General features: G+C 57.0%; 1 protein-coding gene across 5 annotated transcripts in view; it reads right to left on the bottom strand.

The window, feature by feature from the left end:
• The window catches only part of CASZ1 (castor zinc finger 1), a 237,133-nt gene that overhangs the window by 9,072 nt on the left and 203,912 nt on the right, over positions 1-24,149 (bottom strand). For all 5 annotated transcript variants that reach the window (XM_051988561.1, XM_051988562.1, XM_051988560.1 and 2 more), the window contains 12 exons: positions 23,817-23,885; positions 21,137-21,227; positions 19,432-19,596; positions 15,357-15,529; positions 14,302-15,116; positions 10,617-10,767; positions 10,100-10,163; positions 8,635-8,789; positions 6,523-6,645; positions 4,558-4,911; positions 2,918-3,116; positions 98-269 (listed from right to left, as the gene is read on the bottom strand). In XM_051988561.1, coding sequence (XP_051844521.1) covers positions 98-269; positions 2,918-3,116; positions 4,558-4,911; positions 6,523-6,645; positions 8,635-8,789; positions 10,100-10,163; positions 10,617-10,767; positions 14,302-15,116; positions 15,357-15,529; positions 19,432-19,596; positions 21,137-21,227; positions 23,817-23,885 — 2,531 coding nt within the window. The remainder of the gene's footprint in view (positions 1-97; positions 270-2,917; positions 3,117-4,557; positions 4,912-6,522; positions 6,646-8,634; positions 8,790-10,099; positions 10,164-10,616; positions 10,768-14,301; positions 15,117-15,356; positions 15,530-19,431; positions 19,597-21,136; positions 21,228-23,816; positions 23,886-24,149) is intronic.

The raw sequence follows: 24,149 nt of genomic DNA, 5'->3' as shown, positions 1-24,149 counted from the left end.
GGAACCCCAAAGTGGATGGAAATTCCACTGGTGGGCCCTCAATCCGAGGGAGCCCAGCCCGAAGCGGCTGCAAGGGCCCGAGGGGCCCAGGACTCACCTAGTCTCCCGCACTCCTCGCGTTTGGTGAAATACTTGAACCCGTTGGCTGCCCGGCGTTCTGCCTTCTCGTGTTTCTTTATGTGCCAAGGCAACTTGGTTGTGATGTTGGTCACAAAGTAGCACCCAGGCCGGAGGCAATGGTAGTGCCCTCGCATCCGGAACTCACAGTGCTGTGGGGGAGGGAGCGGAGGGGGGGCTCAGAGCCCGGACTTCTCAGGCTCAGGCAGCAATTCATGGTGAGATGGGAACTCAGGCCCTCCCGAGGTCTGCAGACCCCCAATGGGTGACACTGCCTCTACTGGCCAAAGACCTGCTCTTGGAGGCCATCTCTTATTTGATAATTTGCTTATTTAATATTTTCCCCAGTTACATTCAGAACACTTTTTTTTACAATTCTTTAAAAAATTTTGGGGTTCTAGGTCCTTTTCCTTATCCCCACCCATAATTAGGAAACTACCTGTGAAGTTATACAAAACATTTCTATAAAAGTGAAATTGTGAAAGAAAACATAGATCTCACCCTGATGAAAAGGAAAACCTCAAGAAAAATTAAGTTAAAAATATATAGAGAGAGAAAGTAACAGAGAGACAGAGAGAGACAGAGAGACAGACAGAGACAAGAGACAGAGAGACAGAGAGAAAGAGACAGAGACAGAGAGACAGAGAGACAGAGACAGAGAGAGATGGAGACAGAGTGAGAGAGACAGAGAGACAGAGACAGAGAGAGACAAGAGACGGAGAGAGAGACAGAGACAGAGAGAGACAGAGAGACAGAGACAGAGAGAGACAGAGACAGTGAGAGAGACAGAGACGAGACAGACAGAGACAGAGAGAGAGAGACAGAGACAGAGGTGGAGAGAGACAAAGAGACAAAGACAGAGAAAGACAGAGACAGAGACAGAGAGACATAAAGAGACAGAGACAGAGGCAGAGAGAGAGAGAGACAGAGAGACAGACAAAGACAGAAAGACAGAGAGAGAGTGTGTGTGTGTGTGTGTGTGTGTGTGTAACAGAGAGTGCTTCCATCTGTATTCAGGCTCGATCACTTCCTTCTCTGGGTACGGACAGCATTTTCCTTCCTGAGTGGATCACCATACTACTGAGAACAACAAAGCTATTTACACCCCACGATGTTGCTGTTACTTTATGTATAGTGTAGTTCACTTTGCTCAGGGAGGACTTTCTAGGGTTTTTTTTTTTTTTTTTCTGAGAGCATCCTGCTTATCGTTTCCCACAGAACAATAATATTCCATCAGAGAAACTTGCTTTGAAAATTTTTCCACAACTCCTATTTCTGACTGTATTCCTTCCCATTTATTCTCATTCTCCTTCCAACCTGACCATCCTCAGAAGTGTTTTGCTGCTGACCCCTCCCCCCCCCCCACTGTCTCTTTCATCACTCCCCCCGCTTCCCACGTCCCATTCCCCTCCTATTTTCCTGCAGGGTAAGATGGATTTCCACGGCCCTCTTGCAGCTCTTATTTTACACAGGAGGATCCTGAAGCCCACAAGTCACCCAGATCGCGAACGAGTGTCAGAATTTTAACCCAGCAGTCTCTCCGGAACGGAGGATTTCTATGGAATCTTGGACGCAGATTGTTTCACTCAGCTTAACAGTCCCAGAATCTCACATAGTAGGTGCTCACTTAAGACGCGCTGGTTTAACCCATCAAGGACCCAAAGGGTCTTATTTTTCTGCAGGCTTCAGGTCCACCAAAAAGGTGACAACCTTCAACACGCTGATTCTGCGTATGTCCCAGGCTGAGTGAATGAGGCCTACAGGCTGCTGTCGGTGTTGGGAAGTGAGGGAATAGACAGAAAGGCACGCGGCCCCCTGGGTTCGGGGTCAGAGGAACAGATTTGGAACTCTGGCTTTGCATCCCCTTCTATGGGACTCAGTATTCTCACCTATAAAATGGGTGACCTGAATGATATGCCCATCTAAGGTGCGCAGTAGAGCCAAATCTGTGATTTCACGAGCCTGGGGACTCCCCTGCACATTAACCAGTGAGGGGGAGAGGGAGTGACTTGATGGTCACTGATCGTTCTTGCCACCTTTGTTTGCTGCTGCTGCCCAGCACACACCGGGAGGCTCTCCCTCCTCACTCTACCTCTAAGAATCCTTGGCTTTCTTCAGGTCTCAACTTGGGACCATCTCCTCCAGGGAGCCCTTCCTCACTGCTCCCCTTCCTCACCTCATCCCTGCTAGTTAATGCTCTTTCTCTCCTCAAATTACCTTGTATTTACCCATATGTCTTCATTGGAAGTTTTTAACTATTTTGGGGGCTTCTGGACCCCCTTGGAATCTAGTGAAGGCTATTGGCCCCCTTCCCAGAATCATATATTTAAATGCATAAAATGAAATTCATAGGATCACAAAGAAAAATTTGGAAATATTATAGCTAATATTAAATAATATTGAAACATTAAATATTAAAATAAAATTTAAAACATTAAAATTAAATTAATGTTAAAATATTAAATAATAAAATAAAATTTAAAATATTAAACATTAAAATTAAAACATTAAATAATATTAAAATAAAAATTTAAATAATATTAAAAATGGGGGCAAAATACAATTAAAATCAAAATATTAAACAACTAAAAAGTTCACAGACCTCATGACAACAACTCCCCGATTACAAGTTGTCGTTGTCCCCCCAGTGCCTAGACCGGCAGATAGGGGCTTGCATACAGCGGGCACTCAGTAAGTGCACACTTCTCCCGCTCCTCCCTTGGCCGCCCCATGCCTGGCCCGGACATCCGCCCCGCTGGGAACCCTCTCTCCACTCCCTGGGCCGGCGCCGTGGTCTTACCTGGTTTGGACAGAGACACTGCAGGGAATAGTACGCAAACTGGTCTCGCACATTCACCAGGTTGTTGCTGGGGTTGATGTGGTCCAGGCAGTGCGACTCGGCCTTGCCGGAGGTCTTACAGACGTACTTGCAGTTCCCAAAGAGACAGTGGAAGTGGAACTTGTTGGCGTACTTGCAGTCGTTCGCGAGGCAGGGGTCGCTGGAACAGAGTGACAACCCACAGGGTCACTGCCGTCCTTGGGGCTCCACCCCTGCTCTTTGGGGTTCCCGAGGCGGAAGGAGCGGGGCGGAGGCCTACATCCCACAGCCACAGCCGGGGCTGCCCCCGGGGTGCCAGCTCTGTGCCCTGGCACGGAATGAGCCCCACATGGCACGGGCCCGTGCCCGGAGCACTGCATGCTGGGACAGAGCCTCCCCGGACCACACCAGGGCTTAGAGATAAGGACTGCCATCAGTTCTTGGGTATCAGGGCTAGGCCGCCAGTCCCTGGCGGGATGCCCGAGGGCCTAGCTGGCACTGTGTGGGCGCTGCCCTACGTCTGTTTCCAGGGAGCCCCCGCAGGCCCAGGTGGACCTGGGAGTATTTGTTTGGCTTTGGGACCCTCGCCAAGGTTCCTTGTTGATGTCTGCCCACCGAGGAGCCTTCTGTCACTTCATGTTCACTGCCCCCCTCCAGTGCAGCCCTGCCCCCCCTCCGTGAGCTCTGCTGGGTGGGGGCCTTGTGTCCCTCCCCCCCACCTCCTTCTGCCATCCTCTTGTCACCCCGGGAAGACGCCCACCCGAGCAGCTGCGTCCCTGAGCGGGCGGCTTGTGGGTGACGGAAATGCAGGGAGCTCCCAGCCTTCCCTTCCGAGGGGTCCTAGATGGCGGAACCAGAAGGACCTCGGAGGTCGCCTGAAACTCCTTACGGGTGAGGGAGGAAGTGGGAGAGCCGAGACCGGGCCTCAGAGCTGGCTTTGAGGAGGCGGCTGGGGGTCCCGGACTGGGGGACGTTCCGGAGCCTCCGGTGGGCTCGGAAGGCCGGGGAGCGCCCGGTTCCTGCTGCAGACCCCCCTCCCGGGGACTCTTAGACAGGGAGGACAGCTTTAACGCAGGTGGAGTGTGTTTACTTCCAATTTATTAGTTTTATTGAGAACAGGAAGCTGCGGTGCAGAGGTCCCGATACAGTCACCCTTCTTGCCCGCTCCCTTCTCCCCTCCCCGCCTCCAGGCCCTGAGCCAGCTCTCCCCCAGAGCCAGGCTGTCCCGAGGCTGAGCCGAGAGCTAGTCCTAGCACGGCCAGAGCAGCCGAGCTCCCACCCGTCTGGGCCCGGGGCCCCCCACTCAGGGAGCGAGCCGCGGGCCCCACGGAGTCCTCCCTACTGGGCGGAAGCAGCCGCCCTCAGCACCACAACCCTCGCATCCCTGCTGCTCCAGCCCAGATCCGTCCACGGCGGGGCCCGGTCCCCAGCTAGGCTCGGGGTGCAGCGCGGGCCGCCCGACCCGGGCCCACAAGTCCTGCTTCCGATGGGAAGCCCCGGGGGGAGGGAGGGTCTTAGCAGCAGCATCTCTGCAAGGGAAGAACCTTGACTCACTAGCCCAAGCCCAGACAGGAAACCTCGGGCACCTCGGGGGACCCTCCCCGCTCATCCGAGGGACTCACTTCTCCTGGAACTGCAGGAATCCGGGTTTGACTTGGGGCTTGGCGTTTTCTAGAGAGGTTGTGGCCAAGGGCGAGGCGGCCATAGCCGGCATGGAGGATGGAATTGGAGGCATCTGGGGGACAGCGGAAGCCAGCTGCTTCCAGGCGAGGAGGGTCGGGGCAGAGGGCACCGTGGCCGGGCTGGAGGCCGGCACCTCTAGGCTGGAAGCTGTCGCCGCTGCCGCGCTGGGACCCGAGGGTGCCGGAGGCGAAGACGGGGCCAGGGAAGCCTTGGTCTCGGTGGCAGTCGTGTTGGGGAAGGAAGCTTCCGTGCTCCCCTTTACTGCTCCTCCTCCCTCCGTTCGGAAGTGGAAACTACCAAAGGAGAAGGGGCTGTTTAGGTGAGAAGGTTGGGGGCAGGGACTGGGACCCCCCCCCAGACAGATGAGGGAGCCGGGTCACAGCAGAGCCCACGTCCTGCCCACGCTGAGCCAGTGGTGGGGCCGGAGTGTGGGCTCTCCCTGCTGTGTCCAGCCGTGGGCCTGGCCCCCCCGTCTCCTCCATCCCCTGCTCCCCGACCAAGACCGCCGGCCCTTGGCCGAAGCACAGAGAGAGGGGTCCCTCTGCTGACCTGGCCTGGCCGCCCAGCTCACAGCCCGGGGTCCGAGCGGTCCTTCTGGGACGGCACTTCCCACGGCTTAGTCATTTAATCTTCCCAACACTTTTGGAAGCAGATGCTCCAATTAGCCCCATTTTACAGATGAGGAAACTAAGGCCAACAGAGGTGAAGGTGCCCTGGGCGACTCAGCTAAGGCAAAACTGGTCCACGTCACCACCCGCTGCCTAACCAGAGGGCAGATAGCCCCGTTCTCGGGCCCGTTCCCAGCGGGCCGGAGGCCGAGCCAGGGACTGGTCACTCGTGCAGACGGTGGCGGGGGGAGGCGGGCCTTCTGCAGCAAGGGCCCGTCCCTGGCTTGGGGGTAGAAGCGACTATGTGGGGGGTTTCCGGGGGGCCCAATGGACGGAGGAGGACCCGAATTTAAATACGGCCTCAGACTCTTATTAGCTGTGACTCCAGGCGAGACATTTAAGCCCAGATGTCTCCAATTAACAAATTTATAGGGGAAAGAAGTGATTCTGAGGCAGAAACAGTGAGGACGGCCGCCCAAAGTCTTCTGTGGTTTTGGGGTTCAGCAGGTTGTGGTGAATAAATGCTCATATAATAAATGCCCATTAGATAAAAGAAATGATGAATTATTCAGATCTGCCATCGGCAAACTGGGGACCTGGATGCTCCCAGAAGCTGACACGATGGCTTGATTCAGGGCCTAAAAGCCAATGATGACTTCTTTTTTAATTAAAAAAAATCAACTAATAAAACGACCCAGTTGTCCCCTCAGAAGTGGTTCCCTTCCTGTGGAAGTGGGGGCCTATGGCTGTGGAGCATCGCCTCCGCGGCTGCTCCCCACCCTTTCCTTTTTTTATTTTATTGCCAGGGCAGGCTGCTGAGGTAGGGAAAGCCAGAGGGGGGTAAATTCCAAAATGAGGGTCTCATTAAAATACAGAAATGTAATTGCTATTTTTACCAATATTATCAGTTTGTTGGTAACATAAAAATTACCCGATAGGTTGATAAAATAGCATCGCAGGAATTTTTTTTTAACTTCAATAAATTTAGAATGAATTTCATTTATCGTTAAGTCGGTAAATATAATTAAAATATTATTTTCACAGTATTTGGAGCTCTAAATCAAGCTTAGGCAGGCCCCATCTGCTGCCTCGCAGACAGCCAGCCATATCTGCACAGCGGCAGCTCGCGGGAGGCCAGCTCCGACGGCTCCAGCCCGCGCCCCCTTTCCGGCCGGGCCCGGCCCCGACGCCCCGCGAGGGCCTGGGGGGGGAGGCACCGGCTGGAGCGCGGCGGCGGCCGGAGGGCGCGGAGAGAGGCCGCCCGGCTGGGGGAGGGGACCGAGGGCGCCCACTCACTTGGCGTGTTTGACGGCCCCGTCCAGGGTGCTGAATAAGGCTCCGCACTCCTCCACCACGCAGTGGAAGTGAACCTTGTGCAGGAAGTCGCACTGCGCGTCGCAGAAGTCCTTGGTGCCGAACCTGCGGAGGGAGAGCCAGTGAGGGGCCGCCCCCGGCAGGACGTAGGCGCCCCCGGGACCTTGCCCAGCGCCTTCCAAGAGCCCAATAAGGGCTCCTCCCTACTTAGGGACTTAGGTCCCGCCCTGGGACCCGCTTCCTGGGTCTCATTCTGAAGCTCTTTCTAGCTAGGGACAAGAGGGCGCGGAGGGCCGGGGGCAGCAACCCCCGAGCTCGAATCCAGCCTCAGAGACCTCCTAGCTGTGGGGCCCCGGGCGGGCCCCTGCGCCTGCCTCAGTTTCTGCAAATGTAACACGGGGACAATAGCGGCACCTCCCCCCTTGTGAGGATTAAAGGAGACATCTGTAAGGCCTGGCCCCTGCCCGGCACGTGGGAGGTGATGTGTGCGCACGCGCACGGGTGTGCGGCTGACCTAGACATGCGTGTGCACACGTGCACAGTCCTGACACGCAGCGGGCGCACACATGTGGCCACCGCAAACAAGCGCGTGCAGCCGGCAGACATCCGCGTGCACGCATGCACACGCACACACAATCCTGCCCCGCAGGGCGCAGGCAAGTGTGCGCACATGTGAACATGTGCATGCATAAACAAGGGCGTGCAGCCGGCAGACATCCACATGCACGCATGCACACGCTCACACAATCCTGCCACACAGGGCGCAGGCAAGTGTGCGCACATGTGGACATGTGCATGCATAAACAAGCACGTGCAGCCGGCAGACATCCGCGTGCACGCATGCACAGGCACACACAATCCTGCCCCGCAGGGCGCAGGCAAGTGCGCACACATGTGGACATGTGCATGCATAAACAAGGGCGTGCAGCCGGCAGACATGCGTGTGCACACACGCACACGCTCACACAATCCTGCCACGCAGAGTGCAGATAAGTGCGCACATGTGAACATGTGCATGCATAAACAAGGGCGTGCAGCCGGCAGACATGCGTGTGCACACATGCACACACTCACACAATCCTGCCACGCAGAGTGCAGATAAGTGCGCACACATGTGAACATGTGCATGCATAAACAAGGGCGTGCAGCCGGCAGACATCCACATGCACGCATGCACACGCTCACACAATCCTGCCCCGCAGGGCGCAGGCAAGTGTGCGCACATGTGGACATGCTCATGCAAAAGCAAGCGCGTGCAGCCGGCACAGACGTGTGCACACACGCACACATATCCTGATATGCGGGCAAGTGCGCACACATGTGGACATGTGCATGCAAAAGCAAGCGCGTGCAGCCGGCAGACATCCGCGTGCACGCATGCACACGCACACACAATCCTGCCACGCAGAGTGCAGATAAGTGCGCACACATGTGGACATGTGCATGCATGCTCCTGTACAAAGGAGCGGGTGCCGCCGGCGTGGCTCACATGTAACATACAGTGTGCACACGCGACAGACTGTGAATACACATGCTTACACGTGCATAACTGTGGGTGCCGTTCACATATAAAACAGACGTGTGTATGTAGACAGGTAGATGTATGCCTGTAACACACACACACTTATTCCTTCCCTGAAGCAGGACCAGCTTGCCCTGGTTTTGTTCTTGGTGTGTCTAACATGCCGCCTGGTATACAGAAGGAGCTCTATAAGTGCTTGCTGACTGAATGCGCAGGTTTCGGTCCTTTTGTGCTTGGCAGGAGGGGGCAGGGTCTGGACCGAGGGTTGCTATCTGAGTTGCAGCCGGGATACCTGTTGCTTTTCCCTTCTGGGAAAACTTGCCCGGAGCCCCCGGGGATGGGGAACGCTTTAAGCGGGTTTTATGTCTATTCTCTCCTTCAACCCTCAACATTTGCCAAGAGGTGCTTTTTGTGACGGATGCAGAAAGCGAGGCTGACTCGGAGGCCCGGTCGGGGCTGGGGTCGGCTCTGGGCCAGGTCCTCCCGGCGCCCGAGGCCGTGAACGCCGGACCGCGGGGAGTTACCCCCGGTACCTGGGGCCCGCCCCCGCACTCTGAGCCCCGCCCCCGCACCTGCGCAGGTACGCCTTCCAGGGCTCCGCTAACTTCTCCTGGACCAGGGTCTTCACAGCCTTTCCCAGGAAAGGAGAGGGCTCTCCGGCGGAGCCGGCTTCTGCCTCCGTCTTGATGCTCAGCAGGCTTCCGAGGCTGGGGTTGCCTTGGGACATCTGCGAAGGAGACGAGGACGGGGTTGGCGGGAGGGGGACCGAGGAGGAACGAGGGGTGCGCGTGGGAGTCTCCCCCCGGCCTTTGTTTCGGGATGAGAACCAAGCGGGAGGGGGCCAGGGAGGGGCCGCGCACTCGACGCCGCGCTGAGAGGTGGCCCGGCCCTCCCCCTCCATCATGAATGGATGGGCCTTCGTCGGGAGGGCTCGGCTCGGGACCTGAGGATATTCAAAGGCCCCATCAACGGTCCTTCCCCGGCGGCCCCCATGCTGTTAGGAGCCATCACTCAAGGCCGGCCTGCGACTCCGGCCCCAGACTTGTCGGCTCCCCGGCTATTTTCCTGCCAGAAGGTTTTCAAAAGAAACGCAAGGGGAGGAGGAGGAGGGGCAGGCTGGTGGAGGGGAACCCCTCCGAGTTCCTTTGGAACAAGAGAAAGCACACAAAAGAAGAGCCAAGAGGGAGGGGGGCGAGCTTCTCGGGGGGAGCCCAAGACACGCTTGTTCCGAGAGGGAAGGGAGGAGGGGGGGCGGGAAGGTGCGACCCACGCAGAGCGGGAGGCTCAGGACGGGGAGTCCGAGGGGGACCTCGGGCAGAACAGCCCCGGGCTCTCCTGCCCAGCCCAGCCGGCTGGCGCGAGCTTCAGGGACACCAGAAGGACAAACCCCGAGTGCCCATCACGCAGGCAGATGATAACGCTCGGTCCAGGCCCGCCAGCGCCTCGGCTCGCTAATGCAGTTGTGTACAGTAACCAAATTAATCTCGCCAGAGTCAAATTTATCATGAAAAAGGGGGGGGGAAATATATTTGAGGTGATGTATAATTTAAAAAGACCCTGCATTATTTAAAATAAATATTCCGGAGTGTCCTACCCAGGAGGCATCCCGACACCATTACTCACACCCCGAAAAGTGAAAATGGATGCTTTGCTCCCACTTTGATCTCCAGTCCCCCCCCACTTAAAAACCTCACAAAACAGCAAACAAAAATGCGTAAAATGAATAAATAACATTAATAACTGATAAAGAAAGAAGTTGGGAGACTAAGGAAAAGCTTTTGGAGCCCTCCATCCGAAGGGAAGGGGGGAAAAGAGGTGTCAGAGGCTGGGATATATTTCTTCAGCCAGTTCATTAAATTAATTTGTAAGCAGTGGCTTTGAAATTATACCCGATGAAAAATGGTCTCAAAATTTAAATGGTACAAACTCATCTTATTAGAGGCAAAACATTAAAAAACAAACACATCCCCCCCCTTCTCACCCAGCTTTAATTTCTCTGGGTGGGGGGATGGAAGGCGTGTGATGGATGGTCCTTACCTTATTCATAAGCGAGGATAAAAGAGATGAATTTGCTGCGAGTGCGTGGCCATTTGATTCATTGCTAGAATACACAAACCAATGGGCTTCAGTCAGGCTGGGTATGGGCCCCGGGAGCCCAGAGCTCAATTCCCTCGGGGCTCCCTCCCCAGCGCCTGATGCGTCTGTCAGGGGAGCAGGGACGTCACCCCCGACGACCCCCCTGGCTGGGCCCCCCGCTTCGCTCTTCTGTTTGAGCGGGGCCCACGCCCAGGATGTTCTTCGGGCTCCCCCAAGGGAGGGGATCCTCACAAGTTACTTAGGATGGGAAGGGACTGCAGGGACCACCTGGTCCGAGCCCCTCATTTTACAGAACTAACGCTTGTCCAGGCCTTCAGCAGTCTCCAGCGGCTGGGGGGCAGAAAGTGCCCCCAAGGTCAGTGGGCAATGAAAAGCTGACTTCGGGGCTGGGCGTGGATGTACTTTCTGAGGATGCCCTCTGAGGAGGGACCTTCCCGGCTGGGCTCCCCCAGCTCACCTGGGTTCCTTCACGCTGAGGTCCAGACTGCGATCCTGCAAGGTCTCCTGGGAGCCTGAGTTAGAGGAGGTCGAGGGGGTCTCACCAGAGTCCTGCTTCACTTGGCCTGGGGGGAACCGTCCGGGGGGGATCTGCGGCTGCTGCCCATTCCCTGTGGCAGAGGGGAGATGGGAAGGGTTAGAGGACCAGGGTAGGGGACGGGAGGAGGTTAGAGGGAGGGGCAGCGCCCTTTCTGAGAGGCTCAACTGTGTGTGTGGGGGCAGCGGAGAGAGGGATGGAGGGATGGATGGCAGGCCGGCCGGGAGGCCTGGCTGCTGGTCAGCGTTTCTCCCTTTCTGACGTGATTACTTGTGACTCTCACCCCAGCTCGGCAATTCTTCAAGTGATAATTATTGAAAAATTATGTCAAAAGTTGTCTGGGCTCAGGGGCCCTCCTGGAGGAGAAGGGTGGGAGGCTGGCAAGGGGGGAACTGGGGCCTGGTGGGTGGGTGGGTGGGGAGGGGGGCCCACCCCGCCTCATTTTCTCCACCAACTGTCACCAGGAATTTGCGGGGCTGTCACTTGAGCATTTATTAAAGTCTCTGTTAATGTTGAGTCAGAGCGGTACACTGAGCCTGGGAGTCAGGCCCCTTCCCCATCCCCAGCTCCCCGTTGCTGTGGTGACCGGGCTTTGCGTCCCACTGAGCATGCCCAGGAGGAACATCTGCTGTGTCAGGGCTATCGGACCTGACAGCCAATCAGATGGTTCAAACTGCGTGACCTCTCTCCGGGGCGAGGGGGGCCTGAGGCTGCGGCCAGACCGGAGGCGGGAGGGGGAGGGGGAGTGGGCCCCCAAGGCCGATTTGGGGGGGCCCAGAGGGGCCAAAGGTGGGGGGTGGGAGCTAACAAAAGAGGGAGAAGAAAAGAAGGGAGAGAGAGAAAAGTTGCTGACAGAAACATGTCCACTGAGCTTCTTTCCACAATCCCCAAGTGACTAAAATATTAATTTACCCCGAGGCACTACAGCTGACGGCTCGCTGTTTCACAGACAGCTAGTGGCATTTTATTAAAAAATAAAGGAAAATGGTTCCCTCGGTGACCTTTCTATTTGGGTGAAAGGAGACTTTTTCTTTTTTCTAATGAAACTGAGTGTTGGAAAGTTTGGGTGTTTGGCTAGGGCAAGTGCCGGTCCCCAACAGCCGCCTGGGGTCCGCCCCTTCGGTCTCTGTCCCAGGCCCGGTTTGAGAGAAGGAACATCGGCCATGGCAGAGGGAGGAAGGGGAGGTGGGGGGGGGGGAAGTGAGCGCAGGCCCTGTAGGGCTGGCCAAGGAGCCCAACCTCTTGGATATACAAGGGTCTCAGGCCTCAAGGGCCGTGAGGTCACACAGCTGGTTAAGGATGGAGGGAGGACCAGAACTCTCAGCTCTTTCTTAGTCCGAGTCCAGGATTCTAACCACTGAGGCTTTCTGGCTGGGTTCCTGGCTTGTGGCCACCGCGGATGAGCTGAGTGGTCCGCCCTGCCTGAATCCAGAGGATGAGGAGGGCCAGAAAAGCAGAAGGGGAGGGAGGGCTGTGTGCTGGGGACAGGGCTTGGACGACGAGAGTGGCGGAGAAGGGACTGACCCTGCAATCTCGGGGCCTCCCAGGCAGGGGACCGGCCAGCTCCGTGCCCCCAGGAGGCTGGGGTGGGGGCGAGGGGAGGGTCTACCTTTTGGAGGGCAGTGGTCACCTAGTTACCAAGAGCGGCTCAGCAGGGTCTCCTCTCCTCTCTGAATGGAAGGAAAGAGGGAAATGCAGAAGGGGAGATGGGGAAGGAGGGGGAGGAAGACTCTGAGCATAAAAGACAGGCCAAATCCATGGGGAAAGTGGGAGAAAGAAATGAAATATTAGAGGAGAGAGGAAAGAGAGCTGGCCTTAGCGCCAAGAGGGCCTGGCTGGGTGACTTTGGTCAAGCCTTTGACACTGTCAGACACTTCCCAGAACAAGACTCCTCTCCCTGGCCCCGGATCCCTTCCATGTGTCATAGCTTCTCCTTAGAATGTAAGCTCCCTCACAGCAGTTTTGGGCTCTGTCTCCTTCGTCAGCACCTGGTACCTAGTAGGTGCTTAAATAAAGGCTTTCTCCCTCCCTCCTTCCTTTCTTTCCTTCCTTCCTTCCTCCCTTCTTCCTTCACAGCTTTGGACCTTAAAAAATAGAAGAAATCCTCTGAGGTCCTGATCTCCCCCTCAGGTGTTTTTCCAGACCCTTCTCCCACATCACACTGGGGTGACAGCAAGGGACCGCCCTGGAAGAAAGAAGGGAGGACATCTTGCCCCCTTTCCTATTTCTGACTCTAGGTCTTCAGGTGCCAATATTCCTAAACTCTTTCTTTCTTTTCTTTTTTTTTCTTTTCTTTTTTTTTTTTCTTTTTTCTTTTTTCTTTTTTTAAGAATCTTAGAACCTTAGCTGTCCCCAGGTAAAGGTTTTTCTAATGAAACTGAGTGTTGGAAAGTTTGGGTATTGGCTAGGGCAAGTGCCGGTCCCGACAGCCGCCTGGGGTCCGCCCCTTCCGTCTCTGTCCCAGGACCGGTTTGAGAGAAGGAACTTCGGCCGTGGCCGGGGGAGTGGGGGGGGGGGGTAGTGAGCGCAGACCCGTAGGGCTGGCCATGGAGCCCAACCTCTTGGATATACAAGGATATATCCCTTGGTATATTGGTACCAATATTGGTAAAGAACCCCTGAACGAAGAAAGGGGGATGGGGCCTCCTAGGCTCTAGCTTAAGGTTGCCTTTCTTGCTTTCACCCTCCTCCAAATCTCCTCCAGCATTTGAGCGGAGAGAGTGAGCTTATGCAAGCCGCCCGCTTTGGATTTCTAGTTTCACTTTATCTCCCTGAGGGCAGGCGAGGTACCGCCCCCAACCCCAGAAGCTGCTGGAAAGGAATCCTTGGAGAGCCAGGCTCCTCAGGGAAGCAGCCCTGGCCCCTCGGGGACTCGGGCACTCACACCCCTGCTACCCAGGGCAGGCCCCGGCCCTTGTCAGTGCGCCCAGATTTGACCTGGCCCAAAGATGAGAAACTGAGGGGATGGGCTCTTAGGGTAGTAAAGGGGGAGAGGCTGAACTGGAACTCAGGACTCTGACTTTCACTTTCCCGGCCCGCCTCCCAGTTTAGCCGATGCAGGTTCCCTATGGAACAGCCTGGGGGAGGGCATGAAGGCGGGAAGTTCCTCCTGGGGAAGGGTGAGGGCCTGGCCCAGGGCCCAGACCGAGTCCTGGGAACGGCGGGAGGGAAGGTTGCGCTGGGAGGAAATGAGGGGCTGGGGTGAAGGGACTAGATTAGGAGAACAATGACCCTGAGGGCGTGGGTGGGGGCGGAGCCTGCGCCCCGCACACTTAGGGAATGCCGGGAGAGGGCAGGCGGGCCCCAGCGGGCTGGCAAGGAGAGGACCCAGGGGCAGACCCAGCTCCTCCCAGGGGGGAGAGACAGGCTCGGGGCAGCCGGGGATTTCCCAGCCGACCCACAGTCTTTCGGCCAGAATCCCCGGGAGGTGACTCTTCCAGGCCCTCCCGAACCAACGCGCGATTATTAAGCGCCTGTTGTGGGCCGCCAGGGCCCTTCCCCACAGGCTCATTTTGCAGGGGGGCAAACGGGCCCGGGGTCACCCAGGGAGCTGGAGGCCACCCGAGAGGGGCGGGGGCCACGCCGGCCGACGCCGCCACCTGCTCACCTGCTTCGAAGGCCGCGGAAGGCTTGAGCGCGGCGGCGGCCAGCCTGGCCATCATGGGGGAGATGAGGCCCTTGCTGGCGGAGATCCTCTCCATGATGGAGGCGGCGGGCGCCGGGGACGACGTGCAGGCGGCGGGGGCCGCGTCTCCGGGGCCGGCGCCGGCCGGGGTGGGGGGGTCCGCGGTCCCGGCGGCGCCCGCCAGCAGGCCAGCCGCGCCCACGGGCATCGGGGTGCTGACGCGGCCCGGCAGGATGGGGAAGAAGGGCCCGGCGGGCGGCATGGCCGAGTTGGAGAGCGCCAGCGCCAGCGGCAGGCTCCCGGGCAGCGCCTGGCCCAGCAGCCCCGGCATCTTGGCGGCGGCGGCGGCGGGCTTGGCCGCGGGGGCCTCGGCCGGGGCCGCCAGGGAGGCGCACGACTGCTGGCTGGTGGGCGAGGCGCTGAGGCTCGAGTTCTTGCTGCTCATGGCCGAGAAGTCCACCAGGTCGTCGTTGCTGGACTCCTCGTGCTCGTTGTCCTTGGCGCCCAGCAGCGAGGCGGGCAGGCCCAGCACGCCGGAGGAGCGGATGTGGCGGCGCTCGTGCTTGCGCTTGTGCGACGTCATCTGGCTGGTGGAGGTGAAGGTGAAGCCGCAGCCGGCGCGGATGCAGTGGAAGTGGTTGGTGGCCTTGCTGTACACGCAGCCCTCGTACTTGCACTCCTCGTACTTGTAGAACTTCTTGAAGCCGTCCTTGGCGTACGCGTCGTCCTTGATGTGGTAGCTCTTGTGCTTCTCGATGTCACACTTGTTCTTGAACGTGAACGTGCACCCGGGGCGCCTGGGGGAGGGGGGCTGGTCAGGGTGAGGCCGGGGGCGGGGGACCCAGGGGGTCCCAGGCGGGGCAGCCGCCGTTGGTCGCAGGGATCCGGCCCAGTCAGTCCCGGCAGCCGGCCCAGTCAGTCCCGGGAGCCGGCCCAGTCAGTCCCGGGAGCCGCCCGGTCCCCGGAGCCCTCCCGCCGCACGCCCGGGGGCAGGGGTCACGCGCTGCTATAAAGTTGCCCCTCCACCCCCCCCTCACCTGCAGTGGAAGTGAGTGGTTTTCTGCCCGTAAAACTGGCAGTCCACAGTGCCGCAGTCCTCCGTGGCCCGGAAGCGCTGGAAGCCGTCATTGATGAGCTGAGTGTTCTTTTTGTGGAAGTTCTCGTGGGTCATGACGTCCGAGGTGCTCGTGTAGACCTTGTTGCAGCCCACCTGCCCGGGAGGAAGAGGAGGGGGGCTCACAGAGAGCTCGGGAGGCCGGAGGGAAACAAGCGTGGCCCCTTGGCTCTGAGCCTGTCTGTCTGTCTGTCTTGGTACTTGTTTATCCTCTAAACCCGGAGCAGCTGCGGGGGAGGTTACAGGGGAGGGTTTGGAGATGCAGGGAGACGGAGAAAGGTGGGAGCCAAGGAGTTGAGGGGGAGGTGTGAGACCACCGAGAGGACCCATGATGCTGGATCACAGACCGTGTGGAGGCAAATCAGTGTCAGAAGCTTGGAAAGCTACAACACCAGAAGGTACAGAAATACAGCGGGAATTCTACTAACTGGGAGCCAAGGCCTATTGTAGGAGGCAGCTGGGAGGGTAGCACTCAAAACGGGGACTCGGAACAGGACTAGTGCAGAAAGCAGCACTTGGGCTGAGTCTTGAAGGAAATCAAGCCATAATCAATAATGAGCCAATATTTATTAAGCACCTACTATGTGCCAAGCACTGTACCAAGTGCTGGAATTCCAAGGGGAGGCGACTGGAGAGAGCACTTGGGCTGAGTCTTGAAGGAAACCAAGCACAATCAATAATCAGCCAATATTAAGCACCTACTATGTGCCAGGCCCTGTGCTAAGTGCTGGGATTCCAAGGGGAGGGGACTCTGGAGAGCATTGTTGGCAAGGGAGAGTGCTCACAGAGCCAGAGCTGGGAAGGCCCCAGACAGAGAACAGTTACGGGGGCTGGTTTGGACCAGGCGGCGGGAAATCAAGCAGGGGAGGGAAGTGGAAGCCTGATGGGGTCCAAAGGCTGCATGTTACCCTAGCTGCGATCTGCTGATGTTTCTAGAGCAGGGAAGTAGCGTGGTCACATGAGCTTTGGAACTATCAGTCTATCAGCAGATTGGACAACAGAGAGACCAGGGGCAAGGGAGTCAGTCGGGATGCTGCCCTTCCGTGCTGAGGGGAGACATGGACCCTGGAGTCTGGGATGTGGGGCTGCTGCTCTTGTCTAGGAGGGATGGAGGTGGGGAGCGGGAGGAGGCAGGAGGATGATTCACTGTAACTCTCCATCTCCTATACTTCTATTTTAACTCTTCTCATTAACTAGTGGTTTCTAGGCCTACAAGGACAACTGGCACCTTTTAAACCCACTCCCTCTTAGGCAAAGTCCTCGTTGCCCTGCCCTAGTTACGGCCTCTAGCTCAGAGAGCATCCCTGACCGCATTTAAGTTTAGAGAAGACTCCTTCAGATGCTCTTGCTGGTTATGTGAGGCCTGATCAGCTTGCAGTACCCAGGGGCCACGGTATGAGCCCTGCACAGGGCTGGGGGCCCCTGAAGCCTCTAGGGTTACAGGAGAAAGGCTTCCTGCCTCCCTTCCCAGGGCCTATTGGGAGGCTCCCAATCCAGGCAGGGAGCCATCCCATCTTCCTCCACTAGCCCCGATTCGGGTCAGAGAAGCTTATAACGGGTGGGCTCCATCTGGAAGGGAAATGTGGCATCTGATCCTCTCACAAAGGAGGATGGAGCACGAAGAAAGCCCCCAAATCGAGCCCCCTCCGAACCCTGGATGACCCACTTAGAGAGAGCTGGAGGGGGAAGGGACTTTTTAAATCCTCATTGGACAGATGAGGGAACTGAGACCCACATGGACAGTGAGTCCCAAAGGGGGGATTTGAACCGGCTTAGACTTAGGGACTTTGGGGAGTTAAGTGGGCAGCCTCAACGAGTGGCTCCGTGCTCCCGCCTGACCTGGGGGGGCTCTCCTGCCCCGTGGGGTGTTTCAGACCAGGGACCCAGATTTCAAGAAGCCCACCTGGGATGGGGGGAGGGGCCCTCAGGTGGGGGGCATGGGCCGAGCACACCCCGGGGATGGTGGAGAGGAGGCCAGAGGCAGGGCTGCTGGGAGGTGCCGGCTCCCCCAAGGCCCGGGCCCTCCTCCCACCGGCCTGGGTAAGACGGGCAAACCTTGCCATATTGAGTCAAAACCCGGTGGAATTTGCAATCGCCCTCAAGACTTGGGCCATGCCAGTGTCTGCACCATCTCAGAGCCCGGACAGCCGGGCCCCCCTCTGCCTGCGGCCCAGGTTTTGGACTTGAGCGGCCCGTAACAACCCCCCTGACAAATACCCAGAAAAGAAAAAAAAGAACAAAGATTCGGCCGCTATTTGCAGGCAAAAGGAACTCTCTTTGGACCTGACACCTTGAAAAAGCCCAGACTCTGAAAGGCATTAAAACAAAGAATTAAACAAAAACTCCTGGGGAATTATTTGCAACGCTGCTCTTGGTGTTAAAGCCTGAAAAATGTCCGTCTGTATAAACAGCTAACTGAATTTCATCCGCACCAAGTAAGGGCATGGGGAAGGCCCCGCCCCGGGCCTGGCGTGAGGCCGCCGGCGGGCGCATCTCCCCGAGCACCAAGCTCTGGGCCCGCACCTGTCCGGGAACAGCTGGGCCGGGAGGCCCCGGGGACAGGGCCGAGGGCTATTCTGGGCCCAGAGGCAGCGAGCCAGCAAAGGCCTCGGCCGCCGGAAGGCCCATCGGCCCCTTCTCTCTAGGGGGCTCGGGAGCCTGCTTGGGTCAGAATGGCCTCCGCAACTTACTAGCTGGGTGACCCTGAGCCAGGGCACTGGGCCACTCGGAATCTGTCTCCCCATCTGTGAAAAGTGGGAGAAGTCAGGGCTCGAGGTCGCTGCCTCTCGGGGCAGGGGGAGGGCCCGCTGCAGACCCAGGGGCAGGAGTCTGTGCTCCGGGCTGCGCGCCCAAACTTCGAGGCAGGGAATGTGAGCAAGCAGTGGGTCTGGGCAGGGTTTGGGTGCACATTCTGGCCCTGCCGCTTAGCCATGTGACTCTAGGCCTTTCCCTCTCTGGGCCTCAGTTTACTCATCTGCCTTCATGCACCGGAACTCCATATCAGGGCCCCTGTTCTCCTGTGATGTCCAGGCTGGCCTCAGCAAGGCTTCCCTTTACTGTCTGTTTACCCACATGCTCTCCCTCCTTCCTAGTTTCCTTCCTCCTTCCTTCCTTTTTTGTCTTCTTTTCCTTCCTCCTTTCCTCCCTTTTCCCTTTCTTTTCTTGCTCCCTTCCTCCTTTCCCCCTTTTTCTTCCCCCCCTCCTTTCTTTCCTTCCTTTCTCTTTTTTCCTCTTTTCTTTCTCCCTTGTTTTCTTCTTCTCCTCCCCTTTTCCTTTCTTTCTTCCTCCCTTCCTCTTTTTTCCCTTTCCTTCTTCCTACTCTTCCTCTATTCTTCCTTCCTTCTTTCTTTCCTTCCCTTCTTTTTTTGTCCTTCCTCTCTTCCTGCATCTCTTTTTCCTTTCCCTTTCTTCCTCCCTTCTTCCTTTCTTCTTGTCTTCCTTTCTCTTCTTTTCCCTCCTTTTTCTTTTCTTCCTTTCTCCCCTTTCACCTTTCTTTCTTCCTTCTTCCTTGCCTTCCTTTTCTTCTTCCCTTCTTTCCTCCCTCCCTCCCTCTCTTCTTTCCTCCCTTCCTTCATCCCTCCTTCTTTCTCTTCCTCCCTCCCTCTTTTTTCCTTCCTTCCTTCCTTCCTTCCTTCCTTCCTTCCTTCCTTCCTTCCTTCCTTCCTTCCTTCCTTCCCTCCCTTTCTTCCTTGTAATCCTACCCCTACAGTCTGATGCAATGTTTGCAGGCGCCAACTTGAGGCTGAAGGAGGGGTCAGGCTCAAGAGCTGGTGGTGGGAGGAGGGCAGGGATCACCCACCTTTTTTCAGAGTCCTCCCTCCCTCAGGGCCTCCCCCTGTGGACAGTGAGCTTTTAAAAAAGACTGTTGCTGGACCAGTAGGGAATTCTCCCAGACAGGCCTTTCTCGGTCTGTCTCCAGCACTGGGGATGCCCGGGCATCCTGCCCTCAGAGAGCTCACCCTCTGCCAGCAGGGGCAGGGGCAGGGGCTCGGCCTTACCTGCATGCAGTGGTAGTGCGTGCTCTTGCCGTTGAGGTGGCAGCCATGGTAGTAGACACTGCAGTCGTCCAGTGGGCTGAAGCGCATGAAGCCGTGTTGCAGGGAGTTGTCCCTCTTCTTGTGCATGTTGTAGTGACGGATCACGTCCTGCTTACTGGTGAATCTCTGTGGGGGGGGAAGAGGCCGGGGGTGGGGAGCTGAGCCTAGATCTAGGCCTGAGGAATCCTCCGGCTCTCTTGGGTCTGGGTCTGGCGACTCCGCTGGGATACAAATCTCCAGGTTCAAACCCTGGTCTAGCTGGGTGACTCTCCAAGACTCAGTTTCCTCATCTGTCTAATGGGCACATTATAAACTCAAAGACTCCTCCTAGGTCTAAATCCAGGATCCAAAGCCACTTCTGCTACGCGGCCTCGGAAGCTGAACCAGATAATCTCCGTGTCCCTCCCAGGATCCTACGAGGCTACGATGGGGTGACTGGGCGGCTCCCACGGCCTAAGGATATTTGGTGCTTTCTAACCCTTAAACTGCCAATAAACAGCAGTCATTCTCATTATTGTCCTCATCATGATGATGACTATTATTATTATTATTACCTTGTTCTCATCTTTTTCAGTGGGTTTCAGAGAGAAATAACGTTCTGGGACATTATTCTTTTATATTTAATAACAGCGCGCATTTATGTAATGCTTTAATCATAATAGCTGGCATTTATATAGCACTTTAATAATAATAATAATGATGATGATGTTAATAGCTAGCATTTACGTAATGCTGTAAGCTTTCCACAAAGTGCTTTCCAAACCTCCCTTATCTAAGCCTTACAACAAGGAGGTGGTTATCGTTATTATCCCCATTTTACAGCTGAGGGAACTGAGGCAGACAGCCGTCAAATGATTTGCCCCGAATCCCCCAGCTATAAGTGTCTGGGGCCGTATTTGGATTCGGGTCTGCCCGATTCCGGGCCCAGCTCCCCATTAAGGACCATTATGATTCAGGGGAGAAATGAGCTCCTTTTTGGAAATAAATAGAAATATTAGTCTGTGAGCTCCGCCTCTGCAGATTTGCTGAAAAGAGTTCTGGGATTCTTCTTCTAGCAGGACCAGGATCCGGTGAAGGGTGGACTCCCCTCGGCCCGCGGCTGGCCCGAGGGCCAGCCCGGTATTTTTTACTCATCATTACGATCACTCTGCCAGCAAGCACCCGGGCAGCTGGGGACACAAGCTAACGTGGAGCTCTCCTATGGTCATTTGTACAGAGAAACTAGAGAGTTCTGGGGAGCGAGGGGCTGCAGCCCTGTGATCCGATCCGATCTGAACCGGGACGAGGTGGCCCTGCACTGATGCACCTTATGATGGGCACCGAGGAAATGCTGACCTCTCGTTAGCACCTCCAGGGGCTCCCTGTTATCCTGCTGGACTCACAGGCTCCCCGAACGGGGCTGGCCGCGGGGAGCGGCCACAGTGGTCAGCACTGGAAGAAACAGGGCCAAGGGGGGAGGCAGAAGTCGTGCTTCCTCCCCTCCCTCTCCCACCATGACCCGGTTCTTCTTCACTCTGTTCTCTCACTAAGGGCGCAGGTGTGGGTGGGCAGGGTCCCCCACAGGACCCACCCACTCTGTAGCACCCGCTCTTGCGCCCCCAGCGTCTGGGGAGGGAGGGGCTGTGGGCCGGCGGCCCGATCCATTTCCTCCCCCTCCCCTTCTTACCTGATAGTTGCACTCAGGGTCCAGGCAGTGGTAGTGTTCCCGGTACTGGTACGCACAGTGTATGTGGCCGCAGTGCTGACTGCCAGAGAACCTGTGAGGGCAGAGAATTCCGCTCAATCCCATCCAACCAGCACTCATTAGACACCTACTGCATACTTAGGGGAGGCGCTGAGATACAAAAACAGGAACCCGGCGCTCACCCTCAGGGAGCTTCCAGCACAAGGATAAGTCGTTGCTAAGTTCATCAACTTAGTAATTACGTGACTCATGATCTCATCAGAGTAGGAACTCCCAGATGAGGAACTTCCTTCTCCCATGGCAGATCATGGCTCCTAGGGGCTTGTCAGATAATCCTGGGTGCCAAAGTCAGCTCTTGATCCATCCCGTCCCGCTGTCTCTCAAGTACAAAGCGATGTCAGTGGGGCAGGGGAGGTGGGAAGGAATCGAAACATAAAGAGAGGGAGGGGCGGTTAAGGGTTTTGTCCAGGGTTGGTGGGCAGCTAGGTGGTGGCTGGCCCTGGATCGGGAGGAGCTGAGTTCAAGTCCAGCCTCATTCACTTACTAACTGGGTGATTCTGGGCAAAACATTCAAGCCTATTTGCCTCAGTTTCCTCATCTGTAAAATGAGCCAGAGAAAGAAATGGCCGACTATTTTGCCAAGAAAATCCCAAGTGAGGTTGCCGAGGGTCAGAAACAACAAGCTTTTGATTCCAGAGATGATGATTTTTCAGATTTAAATTGGGAAGGTGGGTGATTTTGGAATCCTGGGCAGCACCACGGGTGGGTGACCTTGGACATGTCACCTGGATCATAAATGTAAGGTGCAAAGGGACTTTCTGGATTATTAGATCCAGCCCTCTTAAGGTACATGGGTCCCAGGAAGACCCCTCCCCACTTTTCCTGCCAAGGCCAGCTCCTCTGCCTCCAGGACCCCTCTCTGAGTTTAAAGGCTCTCACTGGAGGATCGAGTCCAACCCCTTCGTTTTACAGGCCGGGAAACTGAGGCCACGAGGGGACTATTTCATGCGAGGTCACACAAGGAGTAAGTGGTAGTCAGCGCTCGCACCCACCCCCTCTCAGACCCCCAGCTCTGTCTGCTGTCCCCCATCTTCCTCCACGATGTCCCTGCTGCCTCCCTTTCCAGGGACACTCGGGGATGGGGGACAGCCCCATTTGTGCAGCAGTTCATGGTTTCAGAGGCAGGAAGGCTCTTTCCACATGGGAGCACAGTAAAAATAAATGCCAGGAGGAGAAAGAGGACGACTGACTTGGGGACAGTGAGCGGGGAGGGCTCCCTGGAGGAGGCCCTGATGGAGCTAAGGCTTCCCAGAGCCTGGTGGGAGAGGGAACCAGACCCCAGGACAGGGCAGGTGTGCTTGATCTGAATCAATCATCAGTCAAGATTATTAAGCACCTACTATGTGCCAGGTAGAGTGCTAAGTACTTGGACAAGACCTCGGGGGCTTGTGTGTGTGTGTGTGAGAGAGACTAATGACCTGGCCTGAGACACAGGAAGACCTGGATTCAAACACTGCCCGTGACCCAGACCAGTGCATACAGTAGGAGCTTACTAAGTGTTCACTGAATTAATGCAAGAATGGAGAGAGGGGCCCGGCCTACGGGCTCAGTGGATGCTCCCACGTTTAGCTCGGGATGGGGCTCCCTGGGCCGGGAGGGCAGAGGAGCTGGGCAACAGGGCCCGGCCCACGATGGATGCTGAGGAGGCGTCTAAAGGGTTATCAGCTCTCAGGCATTTTCTGACACTTGAAACAGTCCAGAGTTATGAATTTTTAAAGCGCAGCATCTGCTCGGCTCCCCGCAGCGGGGAGCTCGCTCCCACGCCCGCTCGCCAGCCAGCGTGAAGCCCCGGCCCGGCCCCCTCCCCGCTGCCCTTCCGATGGGACGGGGCCCGGACCAGCCGTCGGCGCAGCCTCCGCGCGGCCCGGATGGAGTTGGGGGGCTCTGCCGGGCCCAGGCCCCTCGATGGCGATGGGAAAGAGAGGGGAGGGGGCCCAGTTATGGGGAGGCTCCACACGAATAAATATTTAAACCGGAGCTGCCAAAAGGACCATCTGTTGAGGCGCTAATAATAATAATGATGATGATAATAATAATAAAGGGAAAAGGCGTACTGAGGAAGACAGACAGAGGGGAAGGCAGAGGAAGACTGGGGGAAATTGGGGGGCAAAAGACAGAGACACAGATCTGGGGGCAGGTCCCGGGGACCCCGCCTGGCGCTCCCCGCCCTCAGTCGTTTTAGGGGATGAAACAGTTCTGCCCACAGCTGCTCAGGGAAGGCCTGAGTCCGGGATCGGGCGTCTCCAGCCTCCTTCTTGCTCCCCTGGTCCGGGATGCCGGGCCCACCTCACACAAGAGAACTGGGGCAGCTGCCGGGAGTCCTTCCTGCTTCTGGCCACCCCTCGTGCCCCTGCCCAAAGGGACCTCAATGACTTGGGGGTTTAAGAAAACCAGGGCAGACCCGGAGTTTGCTGATCTTGCTTAGGGTGACCCCGTGGGTCCCGGGCTGGAGCCCCTTGCTAAGAGAACACACGAGCTGGAGAAGGGCCGGAAAGTGTCCAAGGGCGTTTCAGCTGCCGGATGGAGCAGGGACCTCGGCGCCCATTCTGCCTGGTCCCCGGGACCCCCTCTCCGGGCCAGCCTCCCTCCAGGATTGGCCTACCTGGCAATATATTTCTGGTAAATATTTACATCTTCGGTGACAGCTGGTTTATCTGTGGGCAATCCGTTCCTGGGGAGAGACACACAGGTCACAAAGCTGGTGGGAGAGGCGGGGACAGCCCCACTTCCCTTAGAGCCAGCCCCTTATGGGGGAGCGAGCCTTTCCCACCCCCACCCTGGCTTCTGAGGTCGTGGCTCTCAGGGCAGACGAAGGCCCCGGGCATAGGAAGGTGACCTGCGGGGTCTTGGCTTCCAGGGGCGACTTAGGTCTGGGACCCGGCATGGGATTGGGAAGAGGGTTCCCAGGCCAGGAGAGCAGGGCGCCGGAGGCCCT

This window comes from Antechinus flavipes, chromosome 3 (assembly GCF_016432865.1).
Source record: "Antechinus flavipes isolate AdamAnt ecotype Samford, QLD, Australia chromosome 3, AdamAnt_v2, whole genome shotgun sequence".
Taxonomy (NCBI): Eukaryota; Metazoa; Chordata; class Mammalia; order Dasyuromorphia; family Dasyuridae; genus Antechinus; species Antechinus flavipes.
The sequence above is the reverse complement of the archived record's forward strand: the minus strand, read 5'-3'. Positions and strand labels throughout refer to the sequence as shown.